Genomic DNA, 27,387 nt, shown 5'->3' on the forward strand with positions numbered 1-27,387 from the left:
GACAAAATGGCAGAATGGATGGCCTGGTGCCCATGGGCCTGCTGATTGCGACAATCTGTGCTAATGGGTGCAGGACCATCTGCTTCAACCAACGTCCGCTCTGACAGAAAGTCTTCCTTGTTAATCTCACATATATTGTGCAGGACACAGCGAGCAAACACAACACCTGGGACTAAGGTGGTAGAGATATCCAGACGCTTGGACAGGCACCACCGGCAGCCATTTAGACGGCAATATGCATGTTCCACCACTATCCTTGCAGAATTAAGGGCCTTGTTAAATCTTTGCTGATCCAGATCCAGTCCTTGGTGCTGTGTGAACCCCTTCATCAGCCAATTTCGTAGTGGATATGCCAGATCACCCACAAGATGCGCTGGAACCTCTACGCTTTTGTCCATTAACATTCTTGGACACCTGCAGGCACAACAATGGAGAATGTTGTTAATTCATACACATGACCGTTGACACAATAAGCATACATAAGATTGACACATGGAGCTTTGTAGGGTGAACACTCACGTCAGGTGGGAAGTGGTATCCGCCCTGGTCCTCTTCCTTTCTATACAGAGGAGAGTTGGCAAGCACTGAGGCATCATGGGTACTGCCCTGCCAACAAAAACATCTGAGAAGCTGTAACGTGAATGGAAAGCACAGTGAAGTTATAGACATTGAGATGTGATGTGATAAAGACCAATAAAGGCTTAGCTCACCAGAATCTGTGGTCGACCACCGCTTGCAGAACCACCCAATGCCAGCCTTTGCGATTGTAGTAGGCTGCAACATGCAAGCTGGGGGCAATAATGGGAATATGTGATCCATCAATGGCACTGGCACACATTGGGTATCCCCTTTGCACCAAGCTGTCATTGGTCTCCTGGAGACGTGTTCCAATGGGCAGGGACATGAGACGTTTACCGAGGAACTTCGTCAAGGCGGCCGTCACCTCCTGCACCACCATGCACACGGTGCTGATGCCTATTCCAAAGATGGAACTGATGGATCGATACTCACAAGGGGTGGCATACCAGCGCAGAGCCACAGCTAATCGAAATCCCGGCTCCATGGTTGCTGCGCCTGGTCTATGCGGCTTCAAGTGAGGTTCTTAGAGTTCCAGCATGAAGTGAAAGGTGCCATGCGACATACGAAAGTGTTTCCTCCATTCAGCAACATCAAATTTGGTGAGGTCATTACTCCAGAACTCAGCGCTCTGGGATCAGTTCAACCTCCAGAGAGACCCATGTGTCACTGACAAGCATCATTCACCTTCGTCTGTGAACAATGGTGGGCGAAACCTCTGGGCAGAAACAATTTCAAGCTGGCACTGGAAGGTGTTGTTAAGGTTACTGAACGCTTACTGTAGCTTTTGACAATTCACATCTGATAGGTAATAGACTCAATCAGCTGTGTTTGGACGGGAAACCAATATATGAATGGGCTGCCTTTTGGCAGCTCATTGACTCGATCGATATTCAGTTAGCGCTACTGTGTTAAAAATATTAAGGAAGACATCACAGATTTTGGAGGTTGGGACCCTGTTGGGAAGAATTGATCATTGATCCCTGTCTGGAAGATTTGCTGGCCTAAAGACTTGTATTTTCTCACCCACTCTGGAAGCCTGTGAGTGAGTAAAACTCATCGGAATTTATAGCTATCCTATAAACACAAACTTCTCCATGTCCGCCACAAGAGCGGGGATCTCCCAGTGGCCACCTGCTTCAATTCCCCATCCCATTCTCTTGCTGACAGCCTGTTCATGGTCTTGTCGTGGCTGCAAAAGGTGGTGCTACTGAAATGAAGCACCTCCACACAGCATGAAGTGAACCAGTAATTGCCTTTATATGAACCTCTCGTGCTGCTTTTAGGGGACGACCTCATTCCTCTCTGGGGTGCGCTGGTCTAGGGGAGTGATGTCAGTGCGTTGCGGAGTTGCTGCAACCAGGATGTGGCGACATCTCCCAGGCAACATGTGTCACCAAACGCATGCTTCTCGTGAGAAGGGAAGGGGCCTATGCCATCTTGTACCAACTGACTGGGACAGCGATTCGGCCCGCCTGACCACATGGTCGCTCGGCCTGCTATGAAAAACCTCATCCCTTTCACATCCAATTAACACCTTTTGTTGGGCTGGATTTGTCCCCTAACCAGAATTCTGAGCCTTTCTGAGATTTCCTGCTTCTGGGTTATTCTGTTTATTCCTTGAAGAAGGGCTCAGGCCTGAATGCTGGAAAGAATAGCTGAGTTCCTTCAGCATGTCGGTGTGTTTGTAACTATAATCACAGCGTCTGCAGACTTCTGTGTTTCACTCATCTTTATTTGTAATACAAAGAACTAATGTTGGCAGTGGTGGTGGGGAGAGAGTGGAGGGTGGGGAACCACCTGATGGCATCCTCATTAGTACCTGGACCTACCACTTTGTGTCAGCCTATCCCAACAACTGGGAGCTACAACCCTGCGACAGTTCCCATAGAATTAGAGGACTAACAGTAGATCTGTGTGGAAAGAAGAACCTTAGCTGCTTCTTGCCCTTTCGTGTAAGACTTTATTCGTAATAAATGATCGACCACAAAAAACCCTGTTCCAAGTCTCTTTCAGCCCTTAGTATCATGTCCATACATTCCCATCATTGAACATTTTACATGCGCTCTCTGTTTGCACTCGGATGGTGAGTGGGAGCAGTTCCTTTGGTGCTTCAACCTTCTCCCGACCCTTGCAGAGAAGCTGTTCTTCATCCTGCTGATGCTGGTTCTGATCCTCCTTTCTCTTCCTTGATGGGAGCAGCTGAGAGATGCTGTGGGCTGGGTCAAAGGGCTTCTCCAGGATTTGGCATGGCCTCTTCAGACAAGGATCCTGCTAGATCACACTGATGGGGAAGAGGGAGACTCCAGTGATCCTCTCTGTTGCTCTGAGGGTCCTGTGGATTGACTCCAATCCATTTCTCTGCAAGGACCCTCTCATCCAGTTTAGTTTGTACTTGCGTGATGTTTCAAGGTCCCTCGGCCTGACGGAGATTGCCGATTCTATCGCATCTACTGATTCCAAACGACCTTAGTTCCTCCGTCCTGTCGGGTCAGTCCGATTTAATGTTTCTCATCTTTTGTTTGATTTTTTAAGACTGTGTAGTGGATGTGTGTGGGGTATAAGTGCATGGGTGCTTGTGGGTGGGTATATGTGTGAGCGTGTGTAAGAAGGGGTGTGAGGGACAGTGTGTGTGTGTGTGTGTGTGTGTGTGTGTGTGTGTGTGTGTGTGTGTGAGGGAGTGGGAGTGTCTGTTGGCATTTGGGTGTGTGTGGTAGTGTGTGTGTGCGTGCATGTATGTGGGGGTTTTATTTACAGTGAAAAAGTAAATACAGAATATTTACAATATATACAGAATATATACAGAAGAGTGAACAAATATATACAAATATATCAACGATCAAATATATACAGAACATATGTACAAAGCACAACATCGACGTCAAATGAAAAGAACTCGACAAAATTATCTCACTTATCGAACACGTCCCTGATATAAAAGCACATCTACCAATTTGCCCCGAAATAGTTGGGGTTGTGTGTGGGATTTGGGATGTGTGTGTGGAGTTGTGTGGAATTGGGTGTGTGTTTGTGGACTGCATGTTCGGGTATTGGGTGTTGGATGGAACGTGTGAGTGGATGTGTGTGGTGTGTGTGGGTGAGATTGTGCGGTGGATGTGTGTGGGTTATATGTGCATGGTTGCTTGTGGGTGGGAATGTGTGTGGGCGTGTGTAAGAAGGGGTGTGGGGGAGGGTGTGTGTGTGAGGGTGTGTGTGCAGATATGTGGGGCTTTTGTTTACAGTGAAAAAATATATACAGAATATATACAATATATACAGAATATATACAGAACAGTGAACAAATATATACAAATATATCAACGCTCAAATATATACAGAACATTTGCACAAAGCACAACATCGACGTCAAATGGAAGGAACTCGACAAAATTAACTTACTTATGGAACACATCCCTGATAGAAAAGCACATCTTCCAATTTGCCCCAAAATCATTGGGATGTGTGTCTGGAGTTTTGAGGGATTTGGGTGTGTGTTTGGGGTCTGCATGTGGGGTTATGGAGGGAATGGGTGAGGGGTTGTGTGTGGGGTGTGTGGGTAGGATTGTGTGGTGAATATGTGTGGAGTGTATGTGCTTGGGTCCTTTTGGGTAGGTATGTGTGTGGGCGTGTGTAAGAAGGGGTGTGAGGGAGGTTGTGTGTATGTATGTGTGCGTGTGGGAGGGTGTGGGAGTGGGTATGTGTGCGTGTATGCATTTCCTTCTTTCCATTTTCCATAAGTGAACAAATATATGCAGACATTTCTACAAAGCACAACATCGACGTCAAATGGAAGGAACTCGACAAAATTATCTCACTGATAGAACATGTCGCTGATATAAAAGAACATCTTCCAATTTGCCCCAAAATAATTGGGGGGACCTATCCTGACTGATTTTCAGAACCTTTCATTCTAAAACCCGACTTCCAGACCCATATTATATTCGTCTAGGAACAAAGTCTACTTTTAATACAAGAATCTGGTTCGGAGACGGGATTAAGGGGAGAGGGAGAAAAGAGATTCTATTGGAGTGTGGATGTGTGTGTGTGGGGTCACTGTGGGAGTTGTCTGAGTGTGTGGATTGAGTGTGTGAGAAGTGGATGTGAGAGGTTTGTGTGGGGTGAGTGTTTGGTAAGTGTGGGGATGTGGGGTGTGTGTGTAAGTGGGAGTGTGTGTGGGAAGTGTGTGTAAGTATGTGGGTATGTGGAGTGTGTGTGGGAATTGTGTGTGGTCTGTGTGTTGTGTGGAGTCAGTGTGGAAGGTGTCTGAGAGTGTGGGAAGTGTGTTTGTGGGTGTGTGTGGTGTGTGTTTGTGAGGGATGTGTGTTTGTGGGGGGTGGATGTGTAGGGAGTGGGGTGTGTGGGGGTGGGTGTGTGTATGGTGTGTTAATGTGGTGTGTGTGTGAGGGATGGGTGGGGGAGGGGTGTGTGTGGGAAGTGTGTTTAGATGTGTGTTTGTGAGAATATGTGTAGGGGGCAGTGTGGGGGTGTCTGAGTGTGTGGATGTGTGGGTGGGGGGTGAGAGTGTGTGGGATGGGTGGAGAGATGGTGTGGAGGGGTGTGTGTATGAGGGGTGTGGGTTACGTGTGGTGTGTGTGAGGGGTGTGTGTGTGGTTGTGAGGGGTGTGTGCTTGTGGGGGGTGGGTGTGTGGGGAGTGCATCATGGGTGTGTTAGTGTGTGTGTGAGGGGTGTGGGTTTGGAGTGTGTGTGGGGGTGTGTATGTGTGATTGGGTGTGTGTGGCAGGGTGAGTGTGTGTGTCAGTGTCTGTGTGGGGCACCAACGTATATAGAACATGGCAAGCATTGCATGCGCCCCCACCCCGCTTGTCAGCGCTGCTTCCATCCCCATACTTGTCAATGACGACGTCATCTTGCACCCCTTGACACATCAGCGATGGCACCAACCTCCCTCCCTCCATCAGCGATGGCACCAGCCCCCTCCCTCCATCAGCGATGGCACTAACCTCCCTCCCTCCATCAGCGATGGCACCACCCCCTCCTTCCATCAGCGATGGCACCAACCTCCCTCCATCAGCGATGGCACCACCCCCCCTCCCTCCATCAGCGATGGCACCAACCTCCCTCCCTCCATCAGCGATGGCACCAATCCCCCTCCCTCCATCAGCGACGGCACCAACCCCCCTCCCTCCATCAGTGAAGGCACCAACCCCCCTCCCTCCATCAGCGACGGCACCAACCCCCCTCCCTCCATCAGCGACGGCACCACCCCCCTCCCTCCATCAGTGATGGCACCAATGCCCTCACCCACACCTCCCCATGGGTCAGCGACTGCACCAATGCCCTCACTTCCACCATGGGCGCTATTTTGGCGTTTGTGTGTGTGGGGAATTTGGGTAAGTCTCTGATGTTTGGGGATGTGAGTATGGTATGTATGTGTGGTGGGTTAGTGTGTGTGGTGGGTTTGTGTGTGGGGTGGATTTGAGTGTGGGGGTTGTTTGTGTTTGTGTGGGGTTTTTGTGTGTGAGTTTGTCTGTGTTAGGGGTTTTGTGCTTGTGTGGTGTTTATGAGTGGGGTTTGTGTGTGTGTGGGATTTGAATATAGAAGGTGTGTGTGTGGGTATGGGATGTGTGGCTTGTGTGGGGTTTGCATATGGAGGGTTGGTGTGTGTGTGTGATATACGTGGAGGGAATGTGTGTGTGTGAGCGCATGAGTGTGGGGGAAATATGTGTGGGGTGGTGTGGGTGCGTGGATTTGCGGGTTTGTGTGTGTGGGGGTTGTATGAGGGAGTGTGTGTGTGGGTGTATTTATGGGGTGTGTGTGTGTAGGGGTATGTGGTTCGGGATGTGTGTGTAGGGCCATGTGAGTGGGAGTGCATGTGTGAGGGACTTGTGTGGGAGGGTGTTTGTGCAGGGTCGCATTAGTGCGTGTGCATGGTGGGATTTGTCTGGCAATGTTTGTGTCAAGGGTGTGAAGGGTGTGTGTGCGGAGAAATATGTGTGGCAGTGCATGCGAGGGAGGGAGTGTGTAGGGGGCATGATTGGGAATGGGTTTGTGTGTGGGTTGTGTGTGCAGGGGTGTGAGTGTAGGGGTTGCAAGTGTGGAGGGTGCGAGTGTGTGGATGTGAGTGCAGGGGTGTGTGCAGGGGTGAATATGGAGGGGCGTCCATGTGCTGGGTGTGTATGTGGGGTATGTGTTTGGGGGATGGGTGGAGGTCTATGAATGGGTGTGTGTGCGGTTTGTGTTGGGTTTGTGTGGGACGGGTATGTTATTGTATTTGTGGGGAAGTCTGTTGGGTTATGATTGTGTGGGATGTGTATGTGGGGGTGAGTGAGGGATGTGCATTGGGGCCATGTTTTTGGGGCAGATGTATGGGGTTGTGTGCATGGTGGGATGTGTGTGTGTGGTAAATATTTTGGAGTGGCTGTGTGTGCATGTATTTGTGGGAGTGTATGAATGTTAGGGTATGTTCTAAGGTATGTGTGGTGGTGCATATGGGGGGATGGGAAGTATGTATGTGGATATGGGGTGTGGGTGGGTGTGTGTGGGGGGACTGTGTGTGTGAGAGGATGTGTGTACTGGTATGTGTGTGGGAGGTTTATCTGTGTAGGGGTTGTATTGTGAGTGTGCATGTATGTGTGTGTGTAGCTGGGTGTTGATTTTGTGTTGGTTGTGTGTGGGAGGTGGTCAAGTGTGAAGGTGTGTATGTTTGGGGGTGTGTGTGAGAGGTATATGGGGTGTGGGTGGGTGTGTGTGGGGGGGACTGAGTGTGAGAGGATGTGTGTACGGGTATGTGTGTGGGAGGTTTATCTGTCTAGGGGTTGTATCGGGTGAGTGTGAGTGTGCGTTTATGTGTGGGATGTGTGGCTGGGAGTTGATTTTGTGAGTTGTGTGTGGGAGGTGCTCATGTGTGAAGGTGTGTGTGAGGGGTGTATGTGGGCGGTGTTTCTGGGTTGTGCGTTGGGGTATATGTGTAGGTGTGGTGTGTGGGAGAGGGACTGTGGGTGCATTGGGTGTTTGTGGAGTGAGGGTGTGGAAGGTGTGTATGAGTGTCGGAGGGTGTTTGTGTATATCTGTCAGAGGTTGTGTGTGGGGGTGTATGTGTATGGGGGATATGTGTGTGTGTGTGTGTGCGCAGAGTGTATGTGTGGGAGTTTATGAGCGTGAGGGTGTGTTCCTGGGATGTGTATGTGTGTGTAGGGTGTGCATGTGGGAGGTGTGTGATTGTGGGGGGTGTTAGTCGGGCCTTGTATGTGTGGAGTGTGTGTCTGGGGATGTGTGTTGGGGGTTGTGTGTAGGGTGTGTGTGTGGGAGGTGTGTGATTGTTGGGGTATGTGTCTGGGCTATGTGTCTCGAGTGTGTTGCAGTTTTTTCGGGGGGGGGGATTTAAGTGTTTTTTGTTGTTGTTTGAGGGTTTTTGTTTAAGTTAATTGTGAAAGATTGGGTGCCATTCTGAAAGTTGTAATAAGTAATTTAAGTTTTACAATTGTTAATGTTAACGGTTTAAATCACCCAATAAAAAGGCAATGTGTGATAGATTATATTAAGAAGCTAAAAGTAGGGATCGTGGCAAGATAGCGTAGAGTCTAGACATGTAATCTCGACCTCTCTGGCCAGATTTTTAAATACCTGTTTTTAAACCTTTGTTTTCAAGTTTAAACTTTTTAAATTTTAGTTTAAAGTATCAAGGAATTATTATGGCCACTAATGGTAAAAAGATTAAACCTCAAGTTCATAAGAATATACATTTTCGAAGTGCTGAGGATCTGGGGCCTAGACGACCTGAAACAGCCCCTGGCTCAATTTCTTCATTGCCTAGACCCCAAAGATTTCCTGTGCGGGCTGAAAAAAAATCTATTGCTACCAAATGAAGGATGGCTGGAATTACCCATTCCCCGGAAGAAGGTGCGTGTTCCCAAGAAGTGGAAAGCCTTTTGATTTCAATGGAGGGAGCACACAGGAAAATGTCTCCATTGTTGGAAATGCATCAGGTCGACATCGATTCAATCCAGTTAAAGAAGTTTTGTGGCATAAAGGTTATAAGTCTACTTTTCGTTACCCTGCAGTGTTGAAGGTGTTTTACGGAGTCTGTCAATTTTGGTTTTTTGAAACTGATTGTGAAGCAATGATTTTTGCTGACTCATGGCCAGATATAAGAGGACAAAGACATAGTCCAGCATTATCTCCTAAAGAAAAATTTGGTAGCTCTGGAAAAGGAAGAAATGGCAAAAATGGGAAAAAAACAGGAATGGAAAGAGTCCAACTTCTGAAATGGGATTTTCGAGATTGGAGTCTTTTGGGTAAAAAGAATTTTCTTATTCTATTTTTTCTTTTGTTCTTATAATATTTTGATGTTACTGACTGTTTGGCTGGGCAAGGAGAGATTTGGACTTTCTTTACTAGTCATCAGCCACTGGTGGGTGACCCACACCCAATTTTTGTTTAGAGGATTACTACCTTTTGGTAGTTTTTTTGGGGGGGGGGATTTTCTTTTTTTTTCCTTTTTCTTTATTTTTTTATTTTTTTTTATTTTTAATTTTTTTTAGTTTTTAATTTGTGATTTTTTTATTGGAGGGCCTATATACATTAATTTGAGTTTTTATATAAAGATATTATTGGTATTTAGTAATAATAGTAGATATGTCAAAGTTGAGGTTTGCTACTTTTAATGTTCGAGGATTAAATAGTTAGATTAATATACGTGGGTCTTGGCGTATATTAAGAAAATGAAAATTGATATTGCTTTTTTACAAGAAACACATTTGAATGTGAATGAAAGCGTGAAATTAAAAAGGAACTGGGTTGGGCATGTATATTCTTCATTTAATTCTAAGGCTAAAGATGTAGCTATTTTGATACGTAAAAATGTATCTTTTGAATTACAATCAATGGAGAAAAAGGCAGAAAAAATAAAAATTTAAAGAAGCTAAAAGTAGATATTGTATTTTTGCAAAGGACTCATTTGACAGAAAAAGAACATGTGAAGTTGAAGAGAGATTGGTCAGGACATGTAATTTTGTCTACATTAAACTCTAAAACTAGAGGCGTGGTGATATTAGTTAATAAAAAAAAACTTTTTGCTGTGGATTTTTTTTTGCTAATGTTGGAAGAGTACTGATTGTTAACTGGAAGATTTTTTTCTGAAAGTTGGACTTTAATGTATGTTTATGCACCAAATGAAGATGATCAGACATTTATTTCAGGGACATTTTTAAATTCGAATCAGGCATATGGGAATGTGTTAGTCGGAGTAGATTTTAACTGTTGTTTGGATCCCTTGTTGGACAAATCTCCAAAAATTGTTGAAAGAACTAAAATGGCAAAAAGACTGTTTAAGATGATGGAGGATTTAAATTTAGTGGAAATTTGGAGGAATTTAAACCCAACTGAGAAAGATTATTCACTTTATTCAGCTCGGCATAATTCTTTCTCTAGAATAAATGTATTTTTGATTTCTGTGCATTTACAAGGTAGATTTAATTTTGCAGAACATAAAAGTAGGTTATTCTCATATCCTTCATTAAATGTTTAGGGACTGAATTAACTGAGACAGCTTATCGTTGGAGGTTTAATGAAAAGTTATTGAAGAGACCAGATTTCATTTAGTAGATGAGAGATCAAATTATTTTTTATTTACAAATGAAAGAAAATTCAGTTCAAAGTAAATTTATTTTGTGGGATGCTTTAAAAGCATATTTGAGGGGACAAATTATTAGCTATACAACTAAGAGAGAAAAAAACTATTTATTCGTAAGTTTAAATTTGGAAAAGGAAATCGAAGGCTTGGAGAAAAAATTTAAAAAAAAATATACAGAGGATGAAAAGATAAATTTATCTAAAGTGAAATTACATTATAATTTACAAACGTATAAATATGAGAAAATGATTTTGCAGTCTAAACAATGTTATTATCAATTGGGAGTAAGAGTGCATATGGTTTGGCATGGCAACATAAAACTGAGCAAGTATCAAGGACAATTAATGCTATTAGGATGGAGAAATTACATAAATGAATACTGATGAATTTTAAAAATTTTATGAAAATTTATATATGTCAGAGGGTTATAAAAAAATGGATCAAATTGATTTATTTTTATCTAGTTTAAATTTGCCAGTGTTGAATGAATTTGAGGTAAAGAATTTAGATATTTTATTTACTGAATTAGAATTGAGAGAAGCTTTGCAATCGATGCCTGATCGGAAATCTCCTGGAGAGGATGGATTTAAGGTGGAGTTTTATAAAAAATTTAATGATTTATTATTTCCATTATATAAAGATGTTTTGAAACAAGCAACTAAAATGGATGTATTTCCAGAATCTTTCTCAAAAGCATTGATTACAGTTATACCTAAAAAAAGAAAGGAACTCTTTAAAAGTGTCACCTTACAGACTGATATCATTATTAAATGTTGATTATAGATTGGTGTCAAAAGTTTCAGATAATAGGTTAGTGAATTATTTGCCAAATTTTTTTACGTAACAATCAGGTAGGGTTTGTCAAAGACAATATAGTTAAATTGTCATCAGATAATATAGTTAAATTGATTTCATTAATTAATGCTAAAAACAACAAGATAATCAACCAACGGATATATCTTTGGATGCTGAGAAGGCATTTGATCGAGTTGAGTGGAAGTTTTTGTTTAAAGTATTGGAAAAATTTAATTTTGTTCCATTTTTTAGGGGTTGGGTTAGGGCTTTATATGCAGAACTTATGACAAGGGTAATAACGAATGGTGAGATTTTAAAATCTTTTAATTTAACTTGTTTTACAAGACAGGGTTTTCCTCTTTCACCTGCTTTACTTGCTTTGGTGACAGAACCTTTAGCTCAGGCTGTTTGACATGATTTTGGTGTTAGAGGACTTAAAGTGAGAGAAAATGAAAATAAAATTAGCTTATTTACACATGATGTTTTTGTATATTTAACTAATCCAAAAACTTCACTAAAATTATCACAGGACTTGTTGAATAAGTATGGTAAATTATTGGGATATGAGATTAATTGGGAAAAGAGTGAGGTTTTACCAATAGCAGAAGAAGATTTTATGGATTGTAGACAAATTACTAAATTTAGATGGTCAAATAAAATTAAATATTTAGGAGTAGTTGTAAATAAAAATGATCATGAATTATTTATTTTGCATTATGTACCTTTATGAAATAAGGTTAAAATTGATTTAGATAAGTGGAAAGATTTATCACTGACCTTAATACGAAGAGTGAATTGCATAAAGATGAACATTTATGCTCGAGTACAATACTTTTTTCAATCTATTCCTTGCATAGTTGGGTTATTCTTATGGAAAGGTAAATTATCGAGGGTTTCTTTCCAAAAATGGACTTGGCATTATAAATTGGGTGGTTTGCAATTACATTGTTTTTATAATTATTATGAGGTGGCACCGATGAAGTTTATTAATTGGTTATTTGATAATGAACAATCTTCTAGGTGGGCAAAGATAAAGATGGCTCAGATTTTGGAAAATAATATTAATCATTTTATTTATAAATGGAATCCTTTATTGTTCTAAGAATTTAAATTTTCCGTTTTTCGACATACAATGAATATTTGGTAAAATCGCAATTTAATTCTAGATTCTATCGGAATAGTTTCGATAAGATCACCATTATATCAGAATAAATTAATTCCCTTTTCATGATAGAATCCTTACTTAAAAGATTGGGAAATTAAAGGATTAGTGAATGTAATAGATTGTTTTGAAGCAGGGAGGTTTTGTGCATTTAAAAGGTTGGAGGAAAGATATGGTATTGCATCAAATTCTTTGTTTATTACCAACTTTGAGATTATTTAAAGAAGAATTGTGGGAAGGAAATAAATTTACCAGGTCATAAGAAATTTGAATTATTAATTGCAGATAAAGGTGAAAAAGGCTTTATTTCTGATATGTATTGGTTGTTGCAGGAGAAAATGGAAAAAGACAAATGGGAAAGAATTAAATATTATTTTGACATGGGAGGAATGGTCAAAACTGTGTGTTGACGGTGTTACCAAATTAATTAATGTGAGGTATACTATGGTCAATTAGAATTTTTTGCATCAATTATATTCAACCCCTGAGAAATTGAAGAGATATGGGTTCAGTTTAACAGATTTCTGTTTTAGATGTAGAGAGCAGAAAGTTACTTTTGTACATTCAGTTTGGTCGTGAAAGAAAATTAAGCATTTTTGGGAGGAAATTATAAAATTTTTGAGGGATTTGTTTCAAAGGGATATTTAATGGATCCAAAAATATGTTTGTTGGGTTATGTTAATGTTCCATTTGTTGATTCAAAATGCCTAAACCATATTTGGCTTTGTTAAGATTTGGGTTAGCAGTAGCGAGAAAATGTATAGCTGTCACATGGAAGAATATAAACTTGCAAAGATGGCATAACGGATTTCACTCTTGTCTATATTTAGAAAAATTAACATACAATGTAAGTAATTACTCTTTTTTATTTATATGTGGTGTTTATATTTGAAACACATGGCTATAGAAATTAAATCAATGTTGTAATGTTGGCAGACCAATCAGGGAATATTTGATACATTTCTCTAAAGTTTTGGGGGAGGAGAGGTTGTTTTTTTTTTCTTTATTTTGGTTATTTTTTTCTTTTTTTGGTTTTTATTGTATTAGTAAGGGGGAGGGGATGTAGTTTACAGTTATTTTATGTGTATTTGATTTTCTTTATGTAATTTGAGAATATTAAATAAAATCTTTCAAAGAATAGAGTGTGTATGTGTGTGTGTGTGGGGCGTGTGCGTCAGGGTTTGTGTGTGTGGGGGTGTGGTAGGAACTGCCGCTGATCCCCGAGTCCTCCCCACTGCCGCCGCTGATCCCCGACCCCTCCCCACTGCTGCCTGACACATCGATTCCTCCAGACGCTCGAGATTCCAGCCGGCTTCTCTGAGCCGACAGGGTGTCACGGTTGATGTAGTGGTTAGGGCAATGCCTTTACATGGCCAGTGGTCAGGACTGGACCTCAGTTTGAATTCTGCGCTGTCTGTCAGAAAGTTCTCCTCCTCGTTGCTATCAAGTGGCTTCTGTGTTCAATCTTGCCTTTGAAAGTTCTTCTGCATTCAGGACAGGTTGTTCCAGATGGCAGATCAGGCTTGGGTTGGTACGGCCTCTCCTCTCATCTTCTTCTATTTCTGCACATCTGCTGGCTTTGAAGGTTGCTGTTCCCTCTCAGATGATGGTTTGCCAGACCTTTCTGTCCATGGTTCATCCACCCTTTGACAGGTCTTGTTTTTCATCCTGCAGGGTGTCTAGCCACCCTCCTCACCAGGCAAGCCTGGTTGGGGAGCCGGTTTAGTCGCCGACCACTCGACCATGTGACAGGTAGTACTGGGTTACATGGTACCAGTAGCACTCAGGCGAGTGACCTGACACGGATCCTTGTTTACTCTTCACTTCATGCAAAAAGGCTCCCAAGTACTCATGTTGACCATGACTGTGGCCAATATGCCTTTGTTGAAGAGCCTCAGGATCCGTACTTCCATTTCAGTTCATCTAATACTAGAAGGGGTGTCCTATAGTTGTTTCCTTGATGCAGAGTTAAAGGCTTTGGTGTGGGTGATGAATGACGTGTACAAAGGTCGGATCTGTTCACTACATTTTTTTGGAGTTGTCGAATTTTTAGGTGTTGGCAGAAATCTTGCATGAACTTTGTTGAGATCCTCCAGGACTGGATGTAGAAATACCTGAACATGTTGATTGTGTTTCCAAGTGTGGCTGCCTTATTGACTGTTGGTCCTGCTACCAGCTCGACTTCCAGCACAAGTTGTTGTCCTCCCTTCTGCGCTTCACGAATCTACAAGCAACGGAAACAAAAGTCATTCAAGGGAAGAGATGAACAGAGTTGAGGAAGATCACGCGAAGACGACCAATGGTCTTCAGCTCAAAATCATCTTCACTTTTTCGTAAAGATTCAGAGACAATAGAAACCCTTTAATCCCCTATCCCTCTATCCCTCCCCCTTCGTCGACAACTCTTCCTCCCTCTCCCTCCCTCTCCTTCCCCTCTACCTCTCACTCTCTACGAATATCCCTCCCCATCCTCAAAAACTCTCCTTTCCTCTCCCTCTCCTTTTCCCCTCACCCTCTCCCTCTATCACTCCCCTTTCCTCGACAACTCTCTCTCCCTCTACTTTCCTCTCCCTCTCCCCCTCACCCTCTCCCAAAATCCCTCTCCTCGAAAATTTTCCCTCCCTTTCCTCCTCTTTCCCCTCTCCCTCTCCTTTCCCTCTCCTCCTCTTCCCCTCACCCTCAGCCTATATCGCTCCCCCTTCCTCACCAACTCTCCCTCTCTCCTTTCCTCTCCCTCTCCATCTCTTATCGCTCTCCTTCTCCTCTTACCCTCACACTCTTCCCTATATCCTTCCCCATTCCTCGACAAGTCTCCCTCCCTCTCCATCTCCTTCCTCTCTCCCTCTCTTTCTTCTCACCCTCCCACTATCCCTCCCCTTCCTCGACAACTCTCCCTCCCTCTCCCATTCCTTCCACTCTCCATCTTCTTCTCCTCCCCACTCTCTCCCTATATCCCTCCCCCTTCCTCGATAACTCTCCCTCCCTCCCTCTCCTTCCCTTCCCCTCACAATCTCCCTATAACCCTCTGCCTTCCTTGACAACTATCCCTCATTCTCTTTCCCTTCTCCTTCTCCTCACCCTCTCCCTATATTCCTTACCCTTCCTCAACAACTCTCCCTCCCTCTCCCTTTCCCCCTCCTTCCCCTCCCTCTCCTTCCCCTCCTCACCCTCACCCCATTACTCCCCCTTCCTCGAAAACTCTCCCTCACTCTCCTTTCCTCTCCCTCTCCTTTCCCTCTCCTCCTCTTCCCCTCACCCTCAGCCTATATCGCTCCCCCTTCCTCACCAACTCTCCCTCTCTCCTTTCCTCTTCCTCTCCATCTCTTATCGCTCTCCTTCTCCTCTTACCCTCACACTCTTCCCTATATCCTTCCCCATTCCTCGACAAGTCTCCCTCCCTCTCCATCTCCTTCCTCTCTCCCTCTCTTTCTTCTCACCCTCACACTATCCCTCCCCTTCCTCGACAACTCTCCCTCCCTCTCCCATTCCTTCCACTCTCCATCTTCTTCTCCTCCCCCACTCTCTCCCTATATCCCTCCCCTTCCTCGATAACTCTCCCTCCCTCCCTCTCCTTCCCTTCCACTCACAATCTCCCTATAACCCTCTGCATTCCTTGACAACTATCCTTCATCCTCTTTCCCTTCTCCTTCCCCTCACCCTCTCCCTATATTCCTTACCCTTCCTCGACAACTCTCCCTCCCTCTTCTTTCCTCTTCCTCTCCTTCCCCTATCCATCTACTTCTCCTCTTCCCCACACCCACTCCCCCAATCCCTTCCCTTCTTTGACAACTCTCCCTGCCTCTCCCTCTCCTCTTCCCCTCTAACCCACCCCTTCTTCGACAACTCTACCTCCCACTCCTTCTCTCTCTCCTTCCCCTCTCTTATGCCCCTCACCCTCTCCCTATATTCCTCCCCCTTCCTTTACAACTCTCCCTCCCTATCCTTTTCTCTCCCTCTCCTTCTCCACTTCCTCTCCTTCTCCTCAAACTCTCCCTGTATCCTTCCCCCCTTCCTCGACATTTCTTCCTCTCTCTTCTTCCCCTTTCCCTCTCCTCCTCTTCCACTTACCCTCTCTCCCTCTATCCCACTGCCTTCCTTGACAACTCTCCCTCCCTCTCCTTCCCCACTCTCTCTTTTTCCTCTTCCCTTCACCCTCTCACTATATCCCTCCCCCTTCCTCGACAACACTCCCTCCCTCTCTTTTCCTCTCCATCTCCTTCCCCTCTCCCTCCTCTTCCCCTCTCCCTCCCCTGAGTGAGGTGCTGGATTTGGGAGGGGGGGAGGTCAAATGCATGGGAAAGACTACAATATATCTTTTCTAGCATTGATGAAGAGAAGGATTTTGAGCTGAGCGCTCTCTGCTCCCTGAAAGAGACAACATGGTGGAGAGGATGGTAAAGAAACATCCAGCCTGCTGGATTTCTTGATTTGGGGCACTGAGTGTAAAAGTTGGTGAGTCAAGTTACAGCTGTATAAAATTTTGGTTTGCCGCATTTGGAATATTACGTAGTGTTCTGGTCCCTGAATTCACGGAAGGATGTCGAAGATCTTGTAGACCTCTATCACGTCTCCTCTAATCCTTCTACACTCCAGCTCTGCGAACCTTGCCTCATGAGAATTGTTTCCCAATCCAGGCAGCATCCTGGTAAATCTCCTCTGTCCCCTCTCCTTCCTATAATGAGGTGACCAGAACTGAACATAATATTCTAAGTGAGTCATACCAAAGATTTATAGATTTGCAACATGACCACTCTACTCCTGAATTCAAACCCCCTATGAAGGAATCACAGCACACCATAATCCTTGTTCACTCTCCTATCAAACTGTGCGGCAACCTTGAGAAATGTGTAGATTTGCAACCCAAGGTTCCTCTGTTCATCCACACTCTTAAGTAACCGACCATTAACTCTGGACTCAGCCTTCTGGTTTGTCCTTCCAAAATGCATCAACTCTCAGTTATCTGGATTGAAATCCATCTACCACTTTTCTGCCTAACTCTGCAACCCACCTTCATCATTTTGTAACCTTCAACAGCCTTCATCTCCATCCACAACTCCTCCAAACCAACCTCCGTGACATCCGCAAACTTACTGACCTATCCATCCGCCTCTTCATCCAGGTGACATGAAAATCACAAAGACTAGGGGTCGCAGAACAGATCCCTGCAGCACCAACCTCCAGGCAGAATACTTTCTTTCCACTACGACTCTCTGCTTTCTTCCGACATGACAGCTTTTATTTCATGCAGGTAATTTTTCGCTCATCTCATGACTCATGACTTTCTGAAGGAGTCTCCTGTGACTGACCTTGTCAGATGCCTTGCTAAAATCCTCGTAGACCACATCTATCACCCTACCCTCATTAATTTCTTTTGTAACCTCCTCCAAAGACTGAGTTAGATTTGTGAGGCCCAAGCTTGCCTTCACAAAGACATGCTGACTATCCTTGAGTAGAGTGTATTTCTCCAGATCTTCATAGATCCCATCCTTAAGAATCCCTTCCATTAGTTTACTCACCAATAATGTAAGACTAACCCTAATTCCCAAGATTCTCCCTATTACCTTTTTTAAACAAGGGGACTCCATTTACCATTCTCCAATCCACCCGAGTCGCGCTGCTGTCTATCTCCCTCCTTGCCCACGTGAGTGGTGCTGCTGTCTCACCACCCCCCCCACACATCTGGGTCACGCTGCTGCCTCTCCAACCCACCCCCCCCCCCACCCCTTCACCAAGGGTCGATATCGACTACTTTGGAGACCCCTAATATGTTATTTAAAGTAACTTAATGTCACTTTATTCGATTCAGCAAAGAGTGGGGCAGGGAGGCAAGGTTAGGGGGGCTTTACTAAAGCTCTGCCTGGAGTGGTAGTTAATCCGCCACAGTTGACATGGCGTTGCAGTCGTGCTCCAATCTTCAAATATGCCTGGATGCAGCAGGCATGGATAATTGCCGATGATTTGCCACAACCCATTTCTTATACACTTGTGGATGCATGAAACTATGCACCAGCTTTGATCTTTTTCAAACTTCGAACATGCGAGGCAGGAGCTTTAATAGTAAGAACCCATTTACTTGTTTCAGATGGTGAAGAGAAGCAACATCCACGTCATTCTGTGCATTTCTAAATGGCACATTGGGGAAGTAGTGAAATCAAATTGCATGAGTGGATGCAATTGGTTTGGATGAGACCTTAAACCACATCCTATATGGTTTTTAAAGAACATACAAGATTCTATCGTACAATAGATACGATAGTCGGTTCGAGCAGCGAGTCGGAGGAGATGGAGACCAGAGTTTGGGCAGTGTTCGGAGGTGGAGCGAGTTGAGAGTGACAGGTTTAATTGGTCAAGGCCAATAAAAGGAGGGAAAGGCAAAGGAGAAGCCAGAGAGGAGTGGCCCAATGAGAGAGTGGCCTGGTGAAAGAGTGGGGCTTCGAGGCTTTGGCTCGAGAGGCTTCACCGTGTAGGGGCTGAGGTCGAGTATCTAGATTAAGGTAAGACTATATTTTTTTGTTATTTTCTCTTTTTAAGGTGAGGGGGAGAGAGAAGGGTTGAGTGTGAGAGCAGTTTGTTCTTTTCAGTGTCAGATGTGAAAGGTCCTGGAGTCTTCGACCTCCTGGACATCCACAATTGCACTAGGTGTACTGAGCTGCAGTGTCTCAGGGACCGTGTTAGGGAATTGGAGCTGCAGCTCAATGACCTCGACCTGGTCAGTGAGAGTGAGGCCGTCATAGATAGGAGCTATAGCCAGGTGGTCTCAACAGGGCCACAGGAGGAGGATCAGTGGATTACAGTTAGGAGAGGGAAAAGGGAAGAGACAGATACAGGAGGGGGCCCCTGTGACTGAAGCACTCAACAAATGGTACTCCTCCTTGAGGAACATTCAGGCTGGGGAAGGAATCAGTGGCTGTATCTCTGGCATAAGGTCGGCCTCTGTTGCCCAAAAGGGTAGGGAAAGGAAGAGGAGGGTAATAGTTATAGGGGATTCGATGGTCAGGAGGACAATTTGGGGATTCTGTGGATACGATTAAGGAAACAGATTGGTAGTTTGTCTCCCTGGTGCCAGGGTCTGGGATGTAACTTCTTGTGTCATTTCAGAACAAGTTGGATAGCTGCATGGATGTGAGGGGATTGGAGGGATACGGACAGGGAGTGGGTAAGTGGGGCTAGAGGAGCTCACTTAAATCGGTTTGGACTCGAGGGGCCGAGAAGTCCTGTATCCGGACTGTAATTGTCCCAGCCAAGATTTATCTTGCAATCAACATCATTAGGGACCAGCATCATTGCTATTAGGGACCAGTTATGTGAGCAAAATAGCAATGTTTCTCAACTAGGTCAACGACCCTGCTTCATCAATCCAGAAATAAAACATTTCCAAAATCGCAGTGGTGAGAAGTGCCAGGTAAAAGTAAACCTTCGAGATCTTCCACTTGGACATTTGTCCGTTCCAATGTCCTCTTCTGCTCTGATGTTTCCTCACGCAAAAGCTGGAATCTCTGTTCGATGGTAGCTAAAATGAACACAAGGTTCTGTTACACATACATTTAAAAGTGTCTTCAAAGATTTACCACAAGGTTCCGGTGTTTTCATCCCAACAAACACATTTTTTGTTTTGGAGAAAGGAGAACTGTGGGTTTAGTAATATTTAAAGCAATGCAGAACAGAAGATGACGAGCAACAAGTAGGGGCAAAAATGTGAGCAAGGAATGAAAAAAGTTTGGAGGGAATCAGCGTGAAATAGCAGACGAGTGAAATGAGGAACAGTGAAAAGGAAGGGACATTTGCAAAAGGAAATGGAGAGAGAAAGAGAGGGACAGTTGTGCAACTCTTTGTTGAAAACATGTTGAATTCAAGGCCTTTTACTCATCGAGAGGAGCAGGTGAAGTGGGGGGGAGCTGGGGCCGTGGAGGAGCAGGAACAACAATCAAAGCTGAATAGAGAAGACTCTGAGAGCAGCTGCAACCGTTCTCACCAGAACTGTATCCCGCCCTTCGGGTGCTCAGATGCATGGATCTTCAGTGCCCTCCCAGCACAGCATGAGAAATCCCTTCTCATTGGGGAGTCTTTGAGACATCACAGCCCTAAACACTTCCTTGGCTGCATGTTTGCCAGATGTTCACACTTGGTAAATGGCCGCTGCTTAACATTCTACCATTTCTACATACCCTCTATTTCTAGTAATAACTGATCAACAAGACAAACACACTCTTCAGAAAATATAGAATTTCTGAGATTTAGGAAAGAAAACAAAAATGTAGAAAAATAAATGAGCTGATAGAGCATCTGGAAAAAAGAAAAGCAACATTAACATTTCGATGGAGCTCGTGACTTCACCATCATGCTGGCATATTGTAACATTTGTTTCCTATTTCCAGTCTTGTTTCTATGATTGGAAGATATCTGGTTTCCAATCATTCAATCTCCTCTTCAATTGATGAGCCACGGACAAGTATGCATGACTGGAGCCTGGCTGCTTTATTAAATAATCGCACAGCATCACTTTCAACGAATTCACTGTAAGAATTCCCATTTGCCGTCATTTTCATTTCCAAGGCTCCAAATATGGTTCTTAATTCAGTACCTTCAATGCAACAATTTTATAAGACCCAACACTTCTAAGATGCACCACTTGAGCAGAAATTTCATTCAATAAACACACATTTTGCAATACTATTGTGATTCTGGCCTACGAGTCTGAATCACTGTCCACAATTCACTGGAGAAAGTTCTATTGAACTTTCTTAAATACTGCATTTTATTCAAACATTTATTGAAGTGTGCACAGTTCTTTAGTAAATGGTCTTTCCATTAATTTTAGAGTTTTCAGAGCTTTTTATGAAATGATAGCCTATTTATGACGTGCTAGGTAAAGATGATTCAACATTTGAAATCCAATCAATTGCAAGAAATATTTTAGAATAGTTCAAAGAGGTTGGTGGGTCCCCACTGGTAATTTGCACATTTTGAAAATGTCTAATTTTCCAGCTGGAAGCATCACTTGTATTTGTTGGAATTAGAGAACCATTTTTTGATCTAAGCAGCAAATGTTGAAATGGTACCTGTGGTCTTTCGAAGCTGGAGTACATTTGGAACAACGTCAATGCTCAAGGACAGCAGGCACTTTGCTGCCTCCTGTAACTTTTCGACACCATCTTCATGTTCAGAAATTTCTCCCTGAAGGACCTGTGATTTCAAAATGACACAATGACTCATTCACAATAAAATTAATATTTCTTTCTGTATATCTTAGATTCGCCGATACTTTGGTTAATTTCGATATTGTCTTGGGGTCAATGAGATAAACAGCCTGTGAAGACGATTCTATAAATTATCATAAATACCAACAACTCTCTGGCCTGCTTTGGGGTGAGGAGGCGAACATTTTCAAGGACCCAATAACCACAGGATATTGGAATTTTCTCAAACAACCAGCTCAAACTTTCTATTGATCATTACTCATTACTCATTAATGCTTCGAGGTATTTAATACGCCTGATGTTTGAGCATTTTCTGATTCTGTTGAGCTCATCATCTTTATCTTGTCTACATCTCTTGACCGGCCCTGAAGTCCCTTTGCAAACCATCAAGGTCACAAGAAAATATTTAAAAATGTTCTGATGCTTAGATTTACATCAGCATTGATAAAATAATGCTGAAGAACTCATTTGGCTTTTCACCACTAATGGACATAGATTTGGCTGCAGAGGGTTATTCTGCATTATCGCTTTTCGGCCTGTCCGTCTACTTTTACTCCGGATGACCCCTCTCCCCAATCCATCATCCTTCAAAAGTAAATATGTGTTCTCCCTCAGCAATCTGACCCATTTGCAACTCCTATTCCCACGAGCACTTAATGGACCACAGCTTTTCTCTTTTATTTTTTAATTTTTTTTATTTTTCACACCCTAAATCACATTAGCCATGATATACACTATTTCTTTTTCACACATATACAGTGACTTTTTCTCCCCCCCCCTCCTCCCAAGCCACCCCCCCACCCCCCCCTCATCCATTTTAGGTATACAATCTAGGTTGCATTAAGCCAGTCAGACAATGTTGTCATTCAACAAAAATACACCAGAAATTCTACTGAGTCCATTCTTTTCTTTCCTTCTCCTTCCATCAACTTAGGTAATGTTTGTCCCCGGTAGGTTCTCACTATTGTATTTAATGTAAGGCTCCTATACTTGTTCGAATATTTCAATATTATTTCTTAACCTATATGTTATTTTTTCTAATGGAATACATTTATTCATTTAAATTTAGTAGTTTCTTCCTTTTAATTTGGTTATGTATTCCATTAATATTTAAAGTCATATAGTTCAGCGTAGCCCTTTTATATTTTGTTTATCTTCTCTTTCCGTTTTTCCATCATTACCTTTCCTCCTTTTCCATTTCTGTTTTCTTATTTTCAACTCTTTATAAGACAACATTCCTACAACATCCAACATTTTCCTTATTCTCCTATTTCTATCTTATTTATCCCCAATCTCCCCTTCCCCTCCTGAGTTGTCCTTTATCCCTTGTCGGACAACCACATCTCCCCTCTCCATTTGGATTTGCGAATCCACTCGCAAGCGTCAACTGATTTTGCAGTGACCGCTATTTCCCCCCACCCCGCCCCCCCCAGAAAAGATTTCACTTTTCATATGTCACCAAGGTCACTCTTTTAATTCCCTCCTTATTCTCTCTATTCCATTACCTTCCCTTATTAATTCTTGTCTATACTATCTATATTTTCCTCTAAGTACAGATACATTCACGTATGCACATTGTCTCTATTCACTCTTATACCTCTTTACCCGCATACATATCAATCGTGATCATTTTTACTCTCATTACCCGTCTTCATCCCTCAGTCTATTTTTGTCTTTACCCACATACATATCAATCGTGATCATTTTTACTCTCATTACCCGTCTTCCTCCCTCAGTCTATTTTTGTAATTGTTCTGCAAATTTTTGTGCTTCTTCTGGATCCGAGAATAGTCTGTTTTGTTGTCCTGGAATAAATATTTTCAATACCGCTGGATGCTTTAGTATAAATTTATACCCTTTCTTCCATAAAATCGTCTTTGCTGTATTGAACTCTTTTCTCTTCTTTAGGAGTTCAAAACTTATATCTGGATAAATGAAGATTTTTTGCCCTTTATACTCCAGTGGTTTTTTGCCCTCTCTTACTTTTTCCATTGTCTTCTCCAGTACCTTTTCTCTTGTAGTATATCTTAGGAATTTTACTACAATAGATCTTGGTTTTTGTTGTGGTTGTGGTTTAGAGGCCAATACTCTATGTGCCCTTTCTATTTCCATTTCTTGCTGTAGTTCTGGACATCCTAGGGTCTTAGGGATCCACTCTTTTATAAACTCCCTCATATTCTTGCCTTCTTCATCTTCCTTAAGGCCCACTATCTTTATGTTATTTCTTCTGTTATAATTTTCCATTGTATCTATTTTTTGAGCTAGTAGTTCTTGTGTCTCTTTAGTTTTTTTATTAGATTCCTCCAATTTCTTTTTTAAGTCTTCTACCTCCATTTCTGCTGCTACTGCCCGCTCTTCCATCTTGTCCATTTTCTTTCCCATTTCTGTTAAGGTCATCTCTATTTTATTCATTTTCTCTTCTGTGTTGTTTATTCTTTTTCTTAAATCATTAAATTCCTGTGTTTGCCATTCTTTAAATGACTCCATGTATCCTTTAATAAGAGAAAGTACCTTCTTTATCTTGCCTTTCTTTTCTTCTTCTATTTCACTGTACTCTCCCTCTTCCTCTTCTTCTTCCTCTGGGTTGGCCATCTGTTGTTTCTTTTTTGCCCTTTCCTTCTCTTCTTTCTTGTTTCTATTGTCTTCTGTGGTCTCTTCTTGCTGCAGGTGTTCTGCAGCTGTCGTTGCCGGCTGTGGAGATCGACACCCCAGCTGGTCCCCCCTCCCGTCGGTGTGTTTTTTTCATGCGCATGCGCGGTTGCGCACTTTTACTCGGCTCAGCGAGCCATTTTTGTAGTCCATTATTTACCGACCTGAGGGAGCGAGTTTCTCTCTCCGCAGCGGGCCTCTTCGGACAGGTAAGGCCTTCACCTTTTTCCTCCTTTGTCTTCTCTTCCTCTCTTCTTACCGTTGCTTTCAATTTTTCTTTTTTAGTCGCCATCTTCTTTCCACCTTTATACTCACTTTTCTGTAACTTTTATTTCTGTTCCTTTGTGTTTTCCTTTGTTTTTCCCGACTTTTCTGGAGAGGGCTACTACTCCATCACGTGACTCCTCTCGACCACAGCTTTTCTCCATGACCATCAATCCCAGGCCATTTACTGCAATAAATGGTCCGACTTTTCTCTGACTGCATGAGCAGAAAAGCCCTCCACTTCAGAAAAGCAAAACTGGAACTAGTGATTTGTCTTTCTGATTCAAATTCCAATTCCTCAAACATCAACTCCAGTCAACATGATGCCATTAGTTTAGTTAATGATGGAGAAGGATAGGTCTGGGACTCGGATTGAGGTTCTAAATTGCAGAAAGGCCAATTTTGAGGAAATGAGAAAGGATTGAGAAGGTGTTGACCTGGAAAAGTATATGCGGGGTCAGTGGAAGACCTACAAAGGTGAAATTTGGAAAGTACAGACTTTGCATGTTCCTGTCAAGATTAACAGGCTTAGGAATCATTTGGAAGTAGAGAGGTGTGCAGCAGGTATAGACATCACAGAGCAAATGAGGTGCTTGAAGAGTATAGAAAATGCAAGAAAAATCCTCAATGAAGTTATCCTCAATGAAGATAGAAAGGCTATCTGGTTGATAATGCGGTAAATTGGATCAGCAAGTTTGCAGGTGACACTAGGATTGGAGGTGTTGTGGACAGCAAAGAAGGTTTTCAAAGCTTGCAGAGGGATCTGGACCTGTTGGAAACATGGGCTGAAAAATGGAAGATAGAATTTAATGCAGATGAGTGTGAGGTGTTGCATTTTGGAAGGACAAGCCAAGAAAGGACATACATGGTAACCAGTCGGGCAGTGAGGAGTACGATAGAACAGAGGGATCTGGGAATACAGACACCTCATTCTCTGAAAATGGTGTCACATGTGGATAGGGTTGCAAAGAGAACTTTTGGCACATTGACCTTGATCAATCAAAGGATAAAGTCTAATTTTCATTGGTGAGACCCAATTTGGATTATTGTGTGCAGTTTGGATCACCTAACTGCAGGAAGGATGGCAATTGTGCAGAGATTGACTTGGATGTGGCCTGGACGTCAGGAGCAGAGTTGTAGGAAAAGGTTAAACAGGTTATGATTTTATTCCCTGGAGTGTAGAATGAGGGAAGAATTGAGAGAGAGATTTAAAATGATGTGGAGGACAGAGTAAATATAGGTAGGCTTGTTCCACTGAGAGCAAGTGAAATACAAACCAGAGGACATGGGGTAAGGGTGAAGGGGATAAATTTAGGGGGAACATGAGGGAGAACGTCTTCACACAGAGTGAAGAGGTGGGAGAGTGGAACAAGCTGTCCGTTGAAGTGGTGACTGTGGGCTCAATTTTTAATTTGAAAAGAATTTGGACTGGTACATGGATGGGAGAGGTATGGAGGGCTATGGACTGGGTGTGTCAGAGGGCCTCGGCAGAAAAAGGGTTCGGAACAGACAAGAAGGGCCAAAGGGGCCTGTTTCTGTTCTGTAATATTGTAAGGTTCTATGGTTTGAATACTTCTTTGGAATAAATCAATCTCTGCCACTTTGCAAACAAATCTTACCTCCAAATGTGCTCCAAATCACCACTTTCCTCCCACCTCCCTTCCCCTGTTCCTGAAACCCCCATCTATGGAGTTATCGTCTCTGCACCTGATGATTCCATTAATGATTTGCTGAGATTTTTTGCTCTGCTGTTATAATCTTGGAGGTCATCCAAAATTCTGCCACCATATCCTTAGTCACCAGGCCCCCATTAAACATGGATAAGGTCTGAGGAAACCCATACTGAAAATAGACACACAATGAGAGCAGAACTGTTTGGCTTCTTTGTTACAGTTTCCAATCTTGCCCCCACCATCTGGAAGCAAATTGGCTGTTGGATCTTCATCAGGCTCCCATTAAAACCTGATCAAGGTGGAATGAATGGAGCTCAACTTCCTATTTCAGGTGCCAAACTTACAACCTCCCATGTGGCCTTCACCACTGTTATTGGATGTGCACATTAACATTATTTCAAAGCATTAATTATTCTACTCGTAAATTAGATTAAGCAACATTACACAGTGATTTATGAAATAACAACTTTAATTTACCATGACATTTTCAAGTTCTTGCTGCAAGATTTCTGGATTAGAGATGGCCTCCAGCTGAACCATTCGTCTTTCTGTTTCAATTCTCTCTAGCCACAAACGCAGCTCATCTGCCTTCTCTTGCCATTGTTCAAACAACTTTTTGCCAAGACGGGTTCCAAGTCCAATGCACTATAGAGTGAAAGAAATGAATGAGTATGTGGATTTTTAAAATGTACGATTTTGTGATGCTATCAAATATCGAGTGTCCAATCGATCCAAAATGAGTCAAGCGATACATTACTGGTCCATCACTTATGCCAACTATAATTTTTTTGTTCCCTGCATCAAGTTTTTTGAGGGTCACAGACAAAAAGGCAATGTTCACTTCTCACCAAAGGTGAAATGCCTGTTACCCTGCCGTACTGTTCCATTTTCTTATTATGTCAATAAATCTTTTAATTAATATTTTGAGTTTGCTTTCAAAATAAACTGATAGTCAGGAATATATCAGAAGCATTGAAAACCTTCACAAATTTAGTGTGTCAGTGAAGATTAGACAGAAATTCTTTTGGGGCTGGGCTTGTTCCAGCCGAACACGCTGCATTTCTGTTATGCCATTCAAGCCTCACCGTTGAGTTTAGGAATATTGAACCAGCGATGTGACCTTTGTGGATTGGACACATTACACCTTGTTCAGTGACAAATACACGTGGGAGGCCAGTCTGGAAAATCTTCGCCAGTTATGATCTGTTCGACATTTGATTTTATTAAAAGGAAATGAGATCACGACTTATTTTCTGCAATGGTCTCTGTCCAACTTGAGTGAGTTCGGCCACCAAGAGAGCTCCACAATACTGGAAAGATTTAATCATTGTTCCTGTTCTTCATGGGTATTATTAATAACAGCCGCAAACCTTTTCCAGAGCCACTCTTCTAAGACTAAAACTTACACAAGTTGCTCAGTCTATCAAAATGCTCTCAAGTTACTGATCTTAAGTAAAATTGGAGTTTAAATGCTATTAA

At 42.9% G+C, this 27,387-nt stretch overlaps 1 protein-coding gene across 3 annotated transcripts in view; it reads right to left on the reverse strand.

Annotated features, from left to right (window-relative positions):
• Positions 1-6,981: 6,981 nt before the first annotated feature.
• LOC138750432 (microtubule-actin cross-linking factor 1-like) overlaps positions 6,982-27,387 on the reverse strand; it is a 35,328-nt gene continuing 14,922 nt past the window's right edge. For 2 of the 3 annotated variants that reach the window (XM_069912473.1, XM_069912475.1), the window contains exons 5-8: positions 26,386-26,553; positions 21,185-21,308; positions 19,540-19,635; positions 6,982-14,350 (exon numbers count right to left, since the gene is read on the reverse strand). In XM_069912473.1, the coding sequence (XP_069768574.1) occupies positions 14,343-14,350; positions 19,540-19,635; positions 21,185-21,308; positions 26,386-26,553 (396 nt within the window). In that variant the 3' untranslated portion in view covers positions 6,982-14,342. The remainder of the gene's footprint in view (positions 14,351-19,539; positions 19,636-21,184; positions 21,309-26,385; positions 26,554-27,387) is intronic. The other variant, XM_069912474.1, reaches the window with a different exon arrangement.

Source organism: Narcine bancroftii, unplaced genomic scaffold (genome assembly GCF_036971445.1).
Source record: "Narcine bancroftii isolate sNarBan1 unplaced genomic scaffold, sNarBan1.hap1 Scaffold_149, whole genome shotgun sequence".
Taxonomy (NCBI): Eukaryota; Metazoa; Chordata; class Chondrichthyes; order Torpediniformes; family Narcinidae; genus Narcine; species Narcine bancroftii.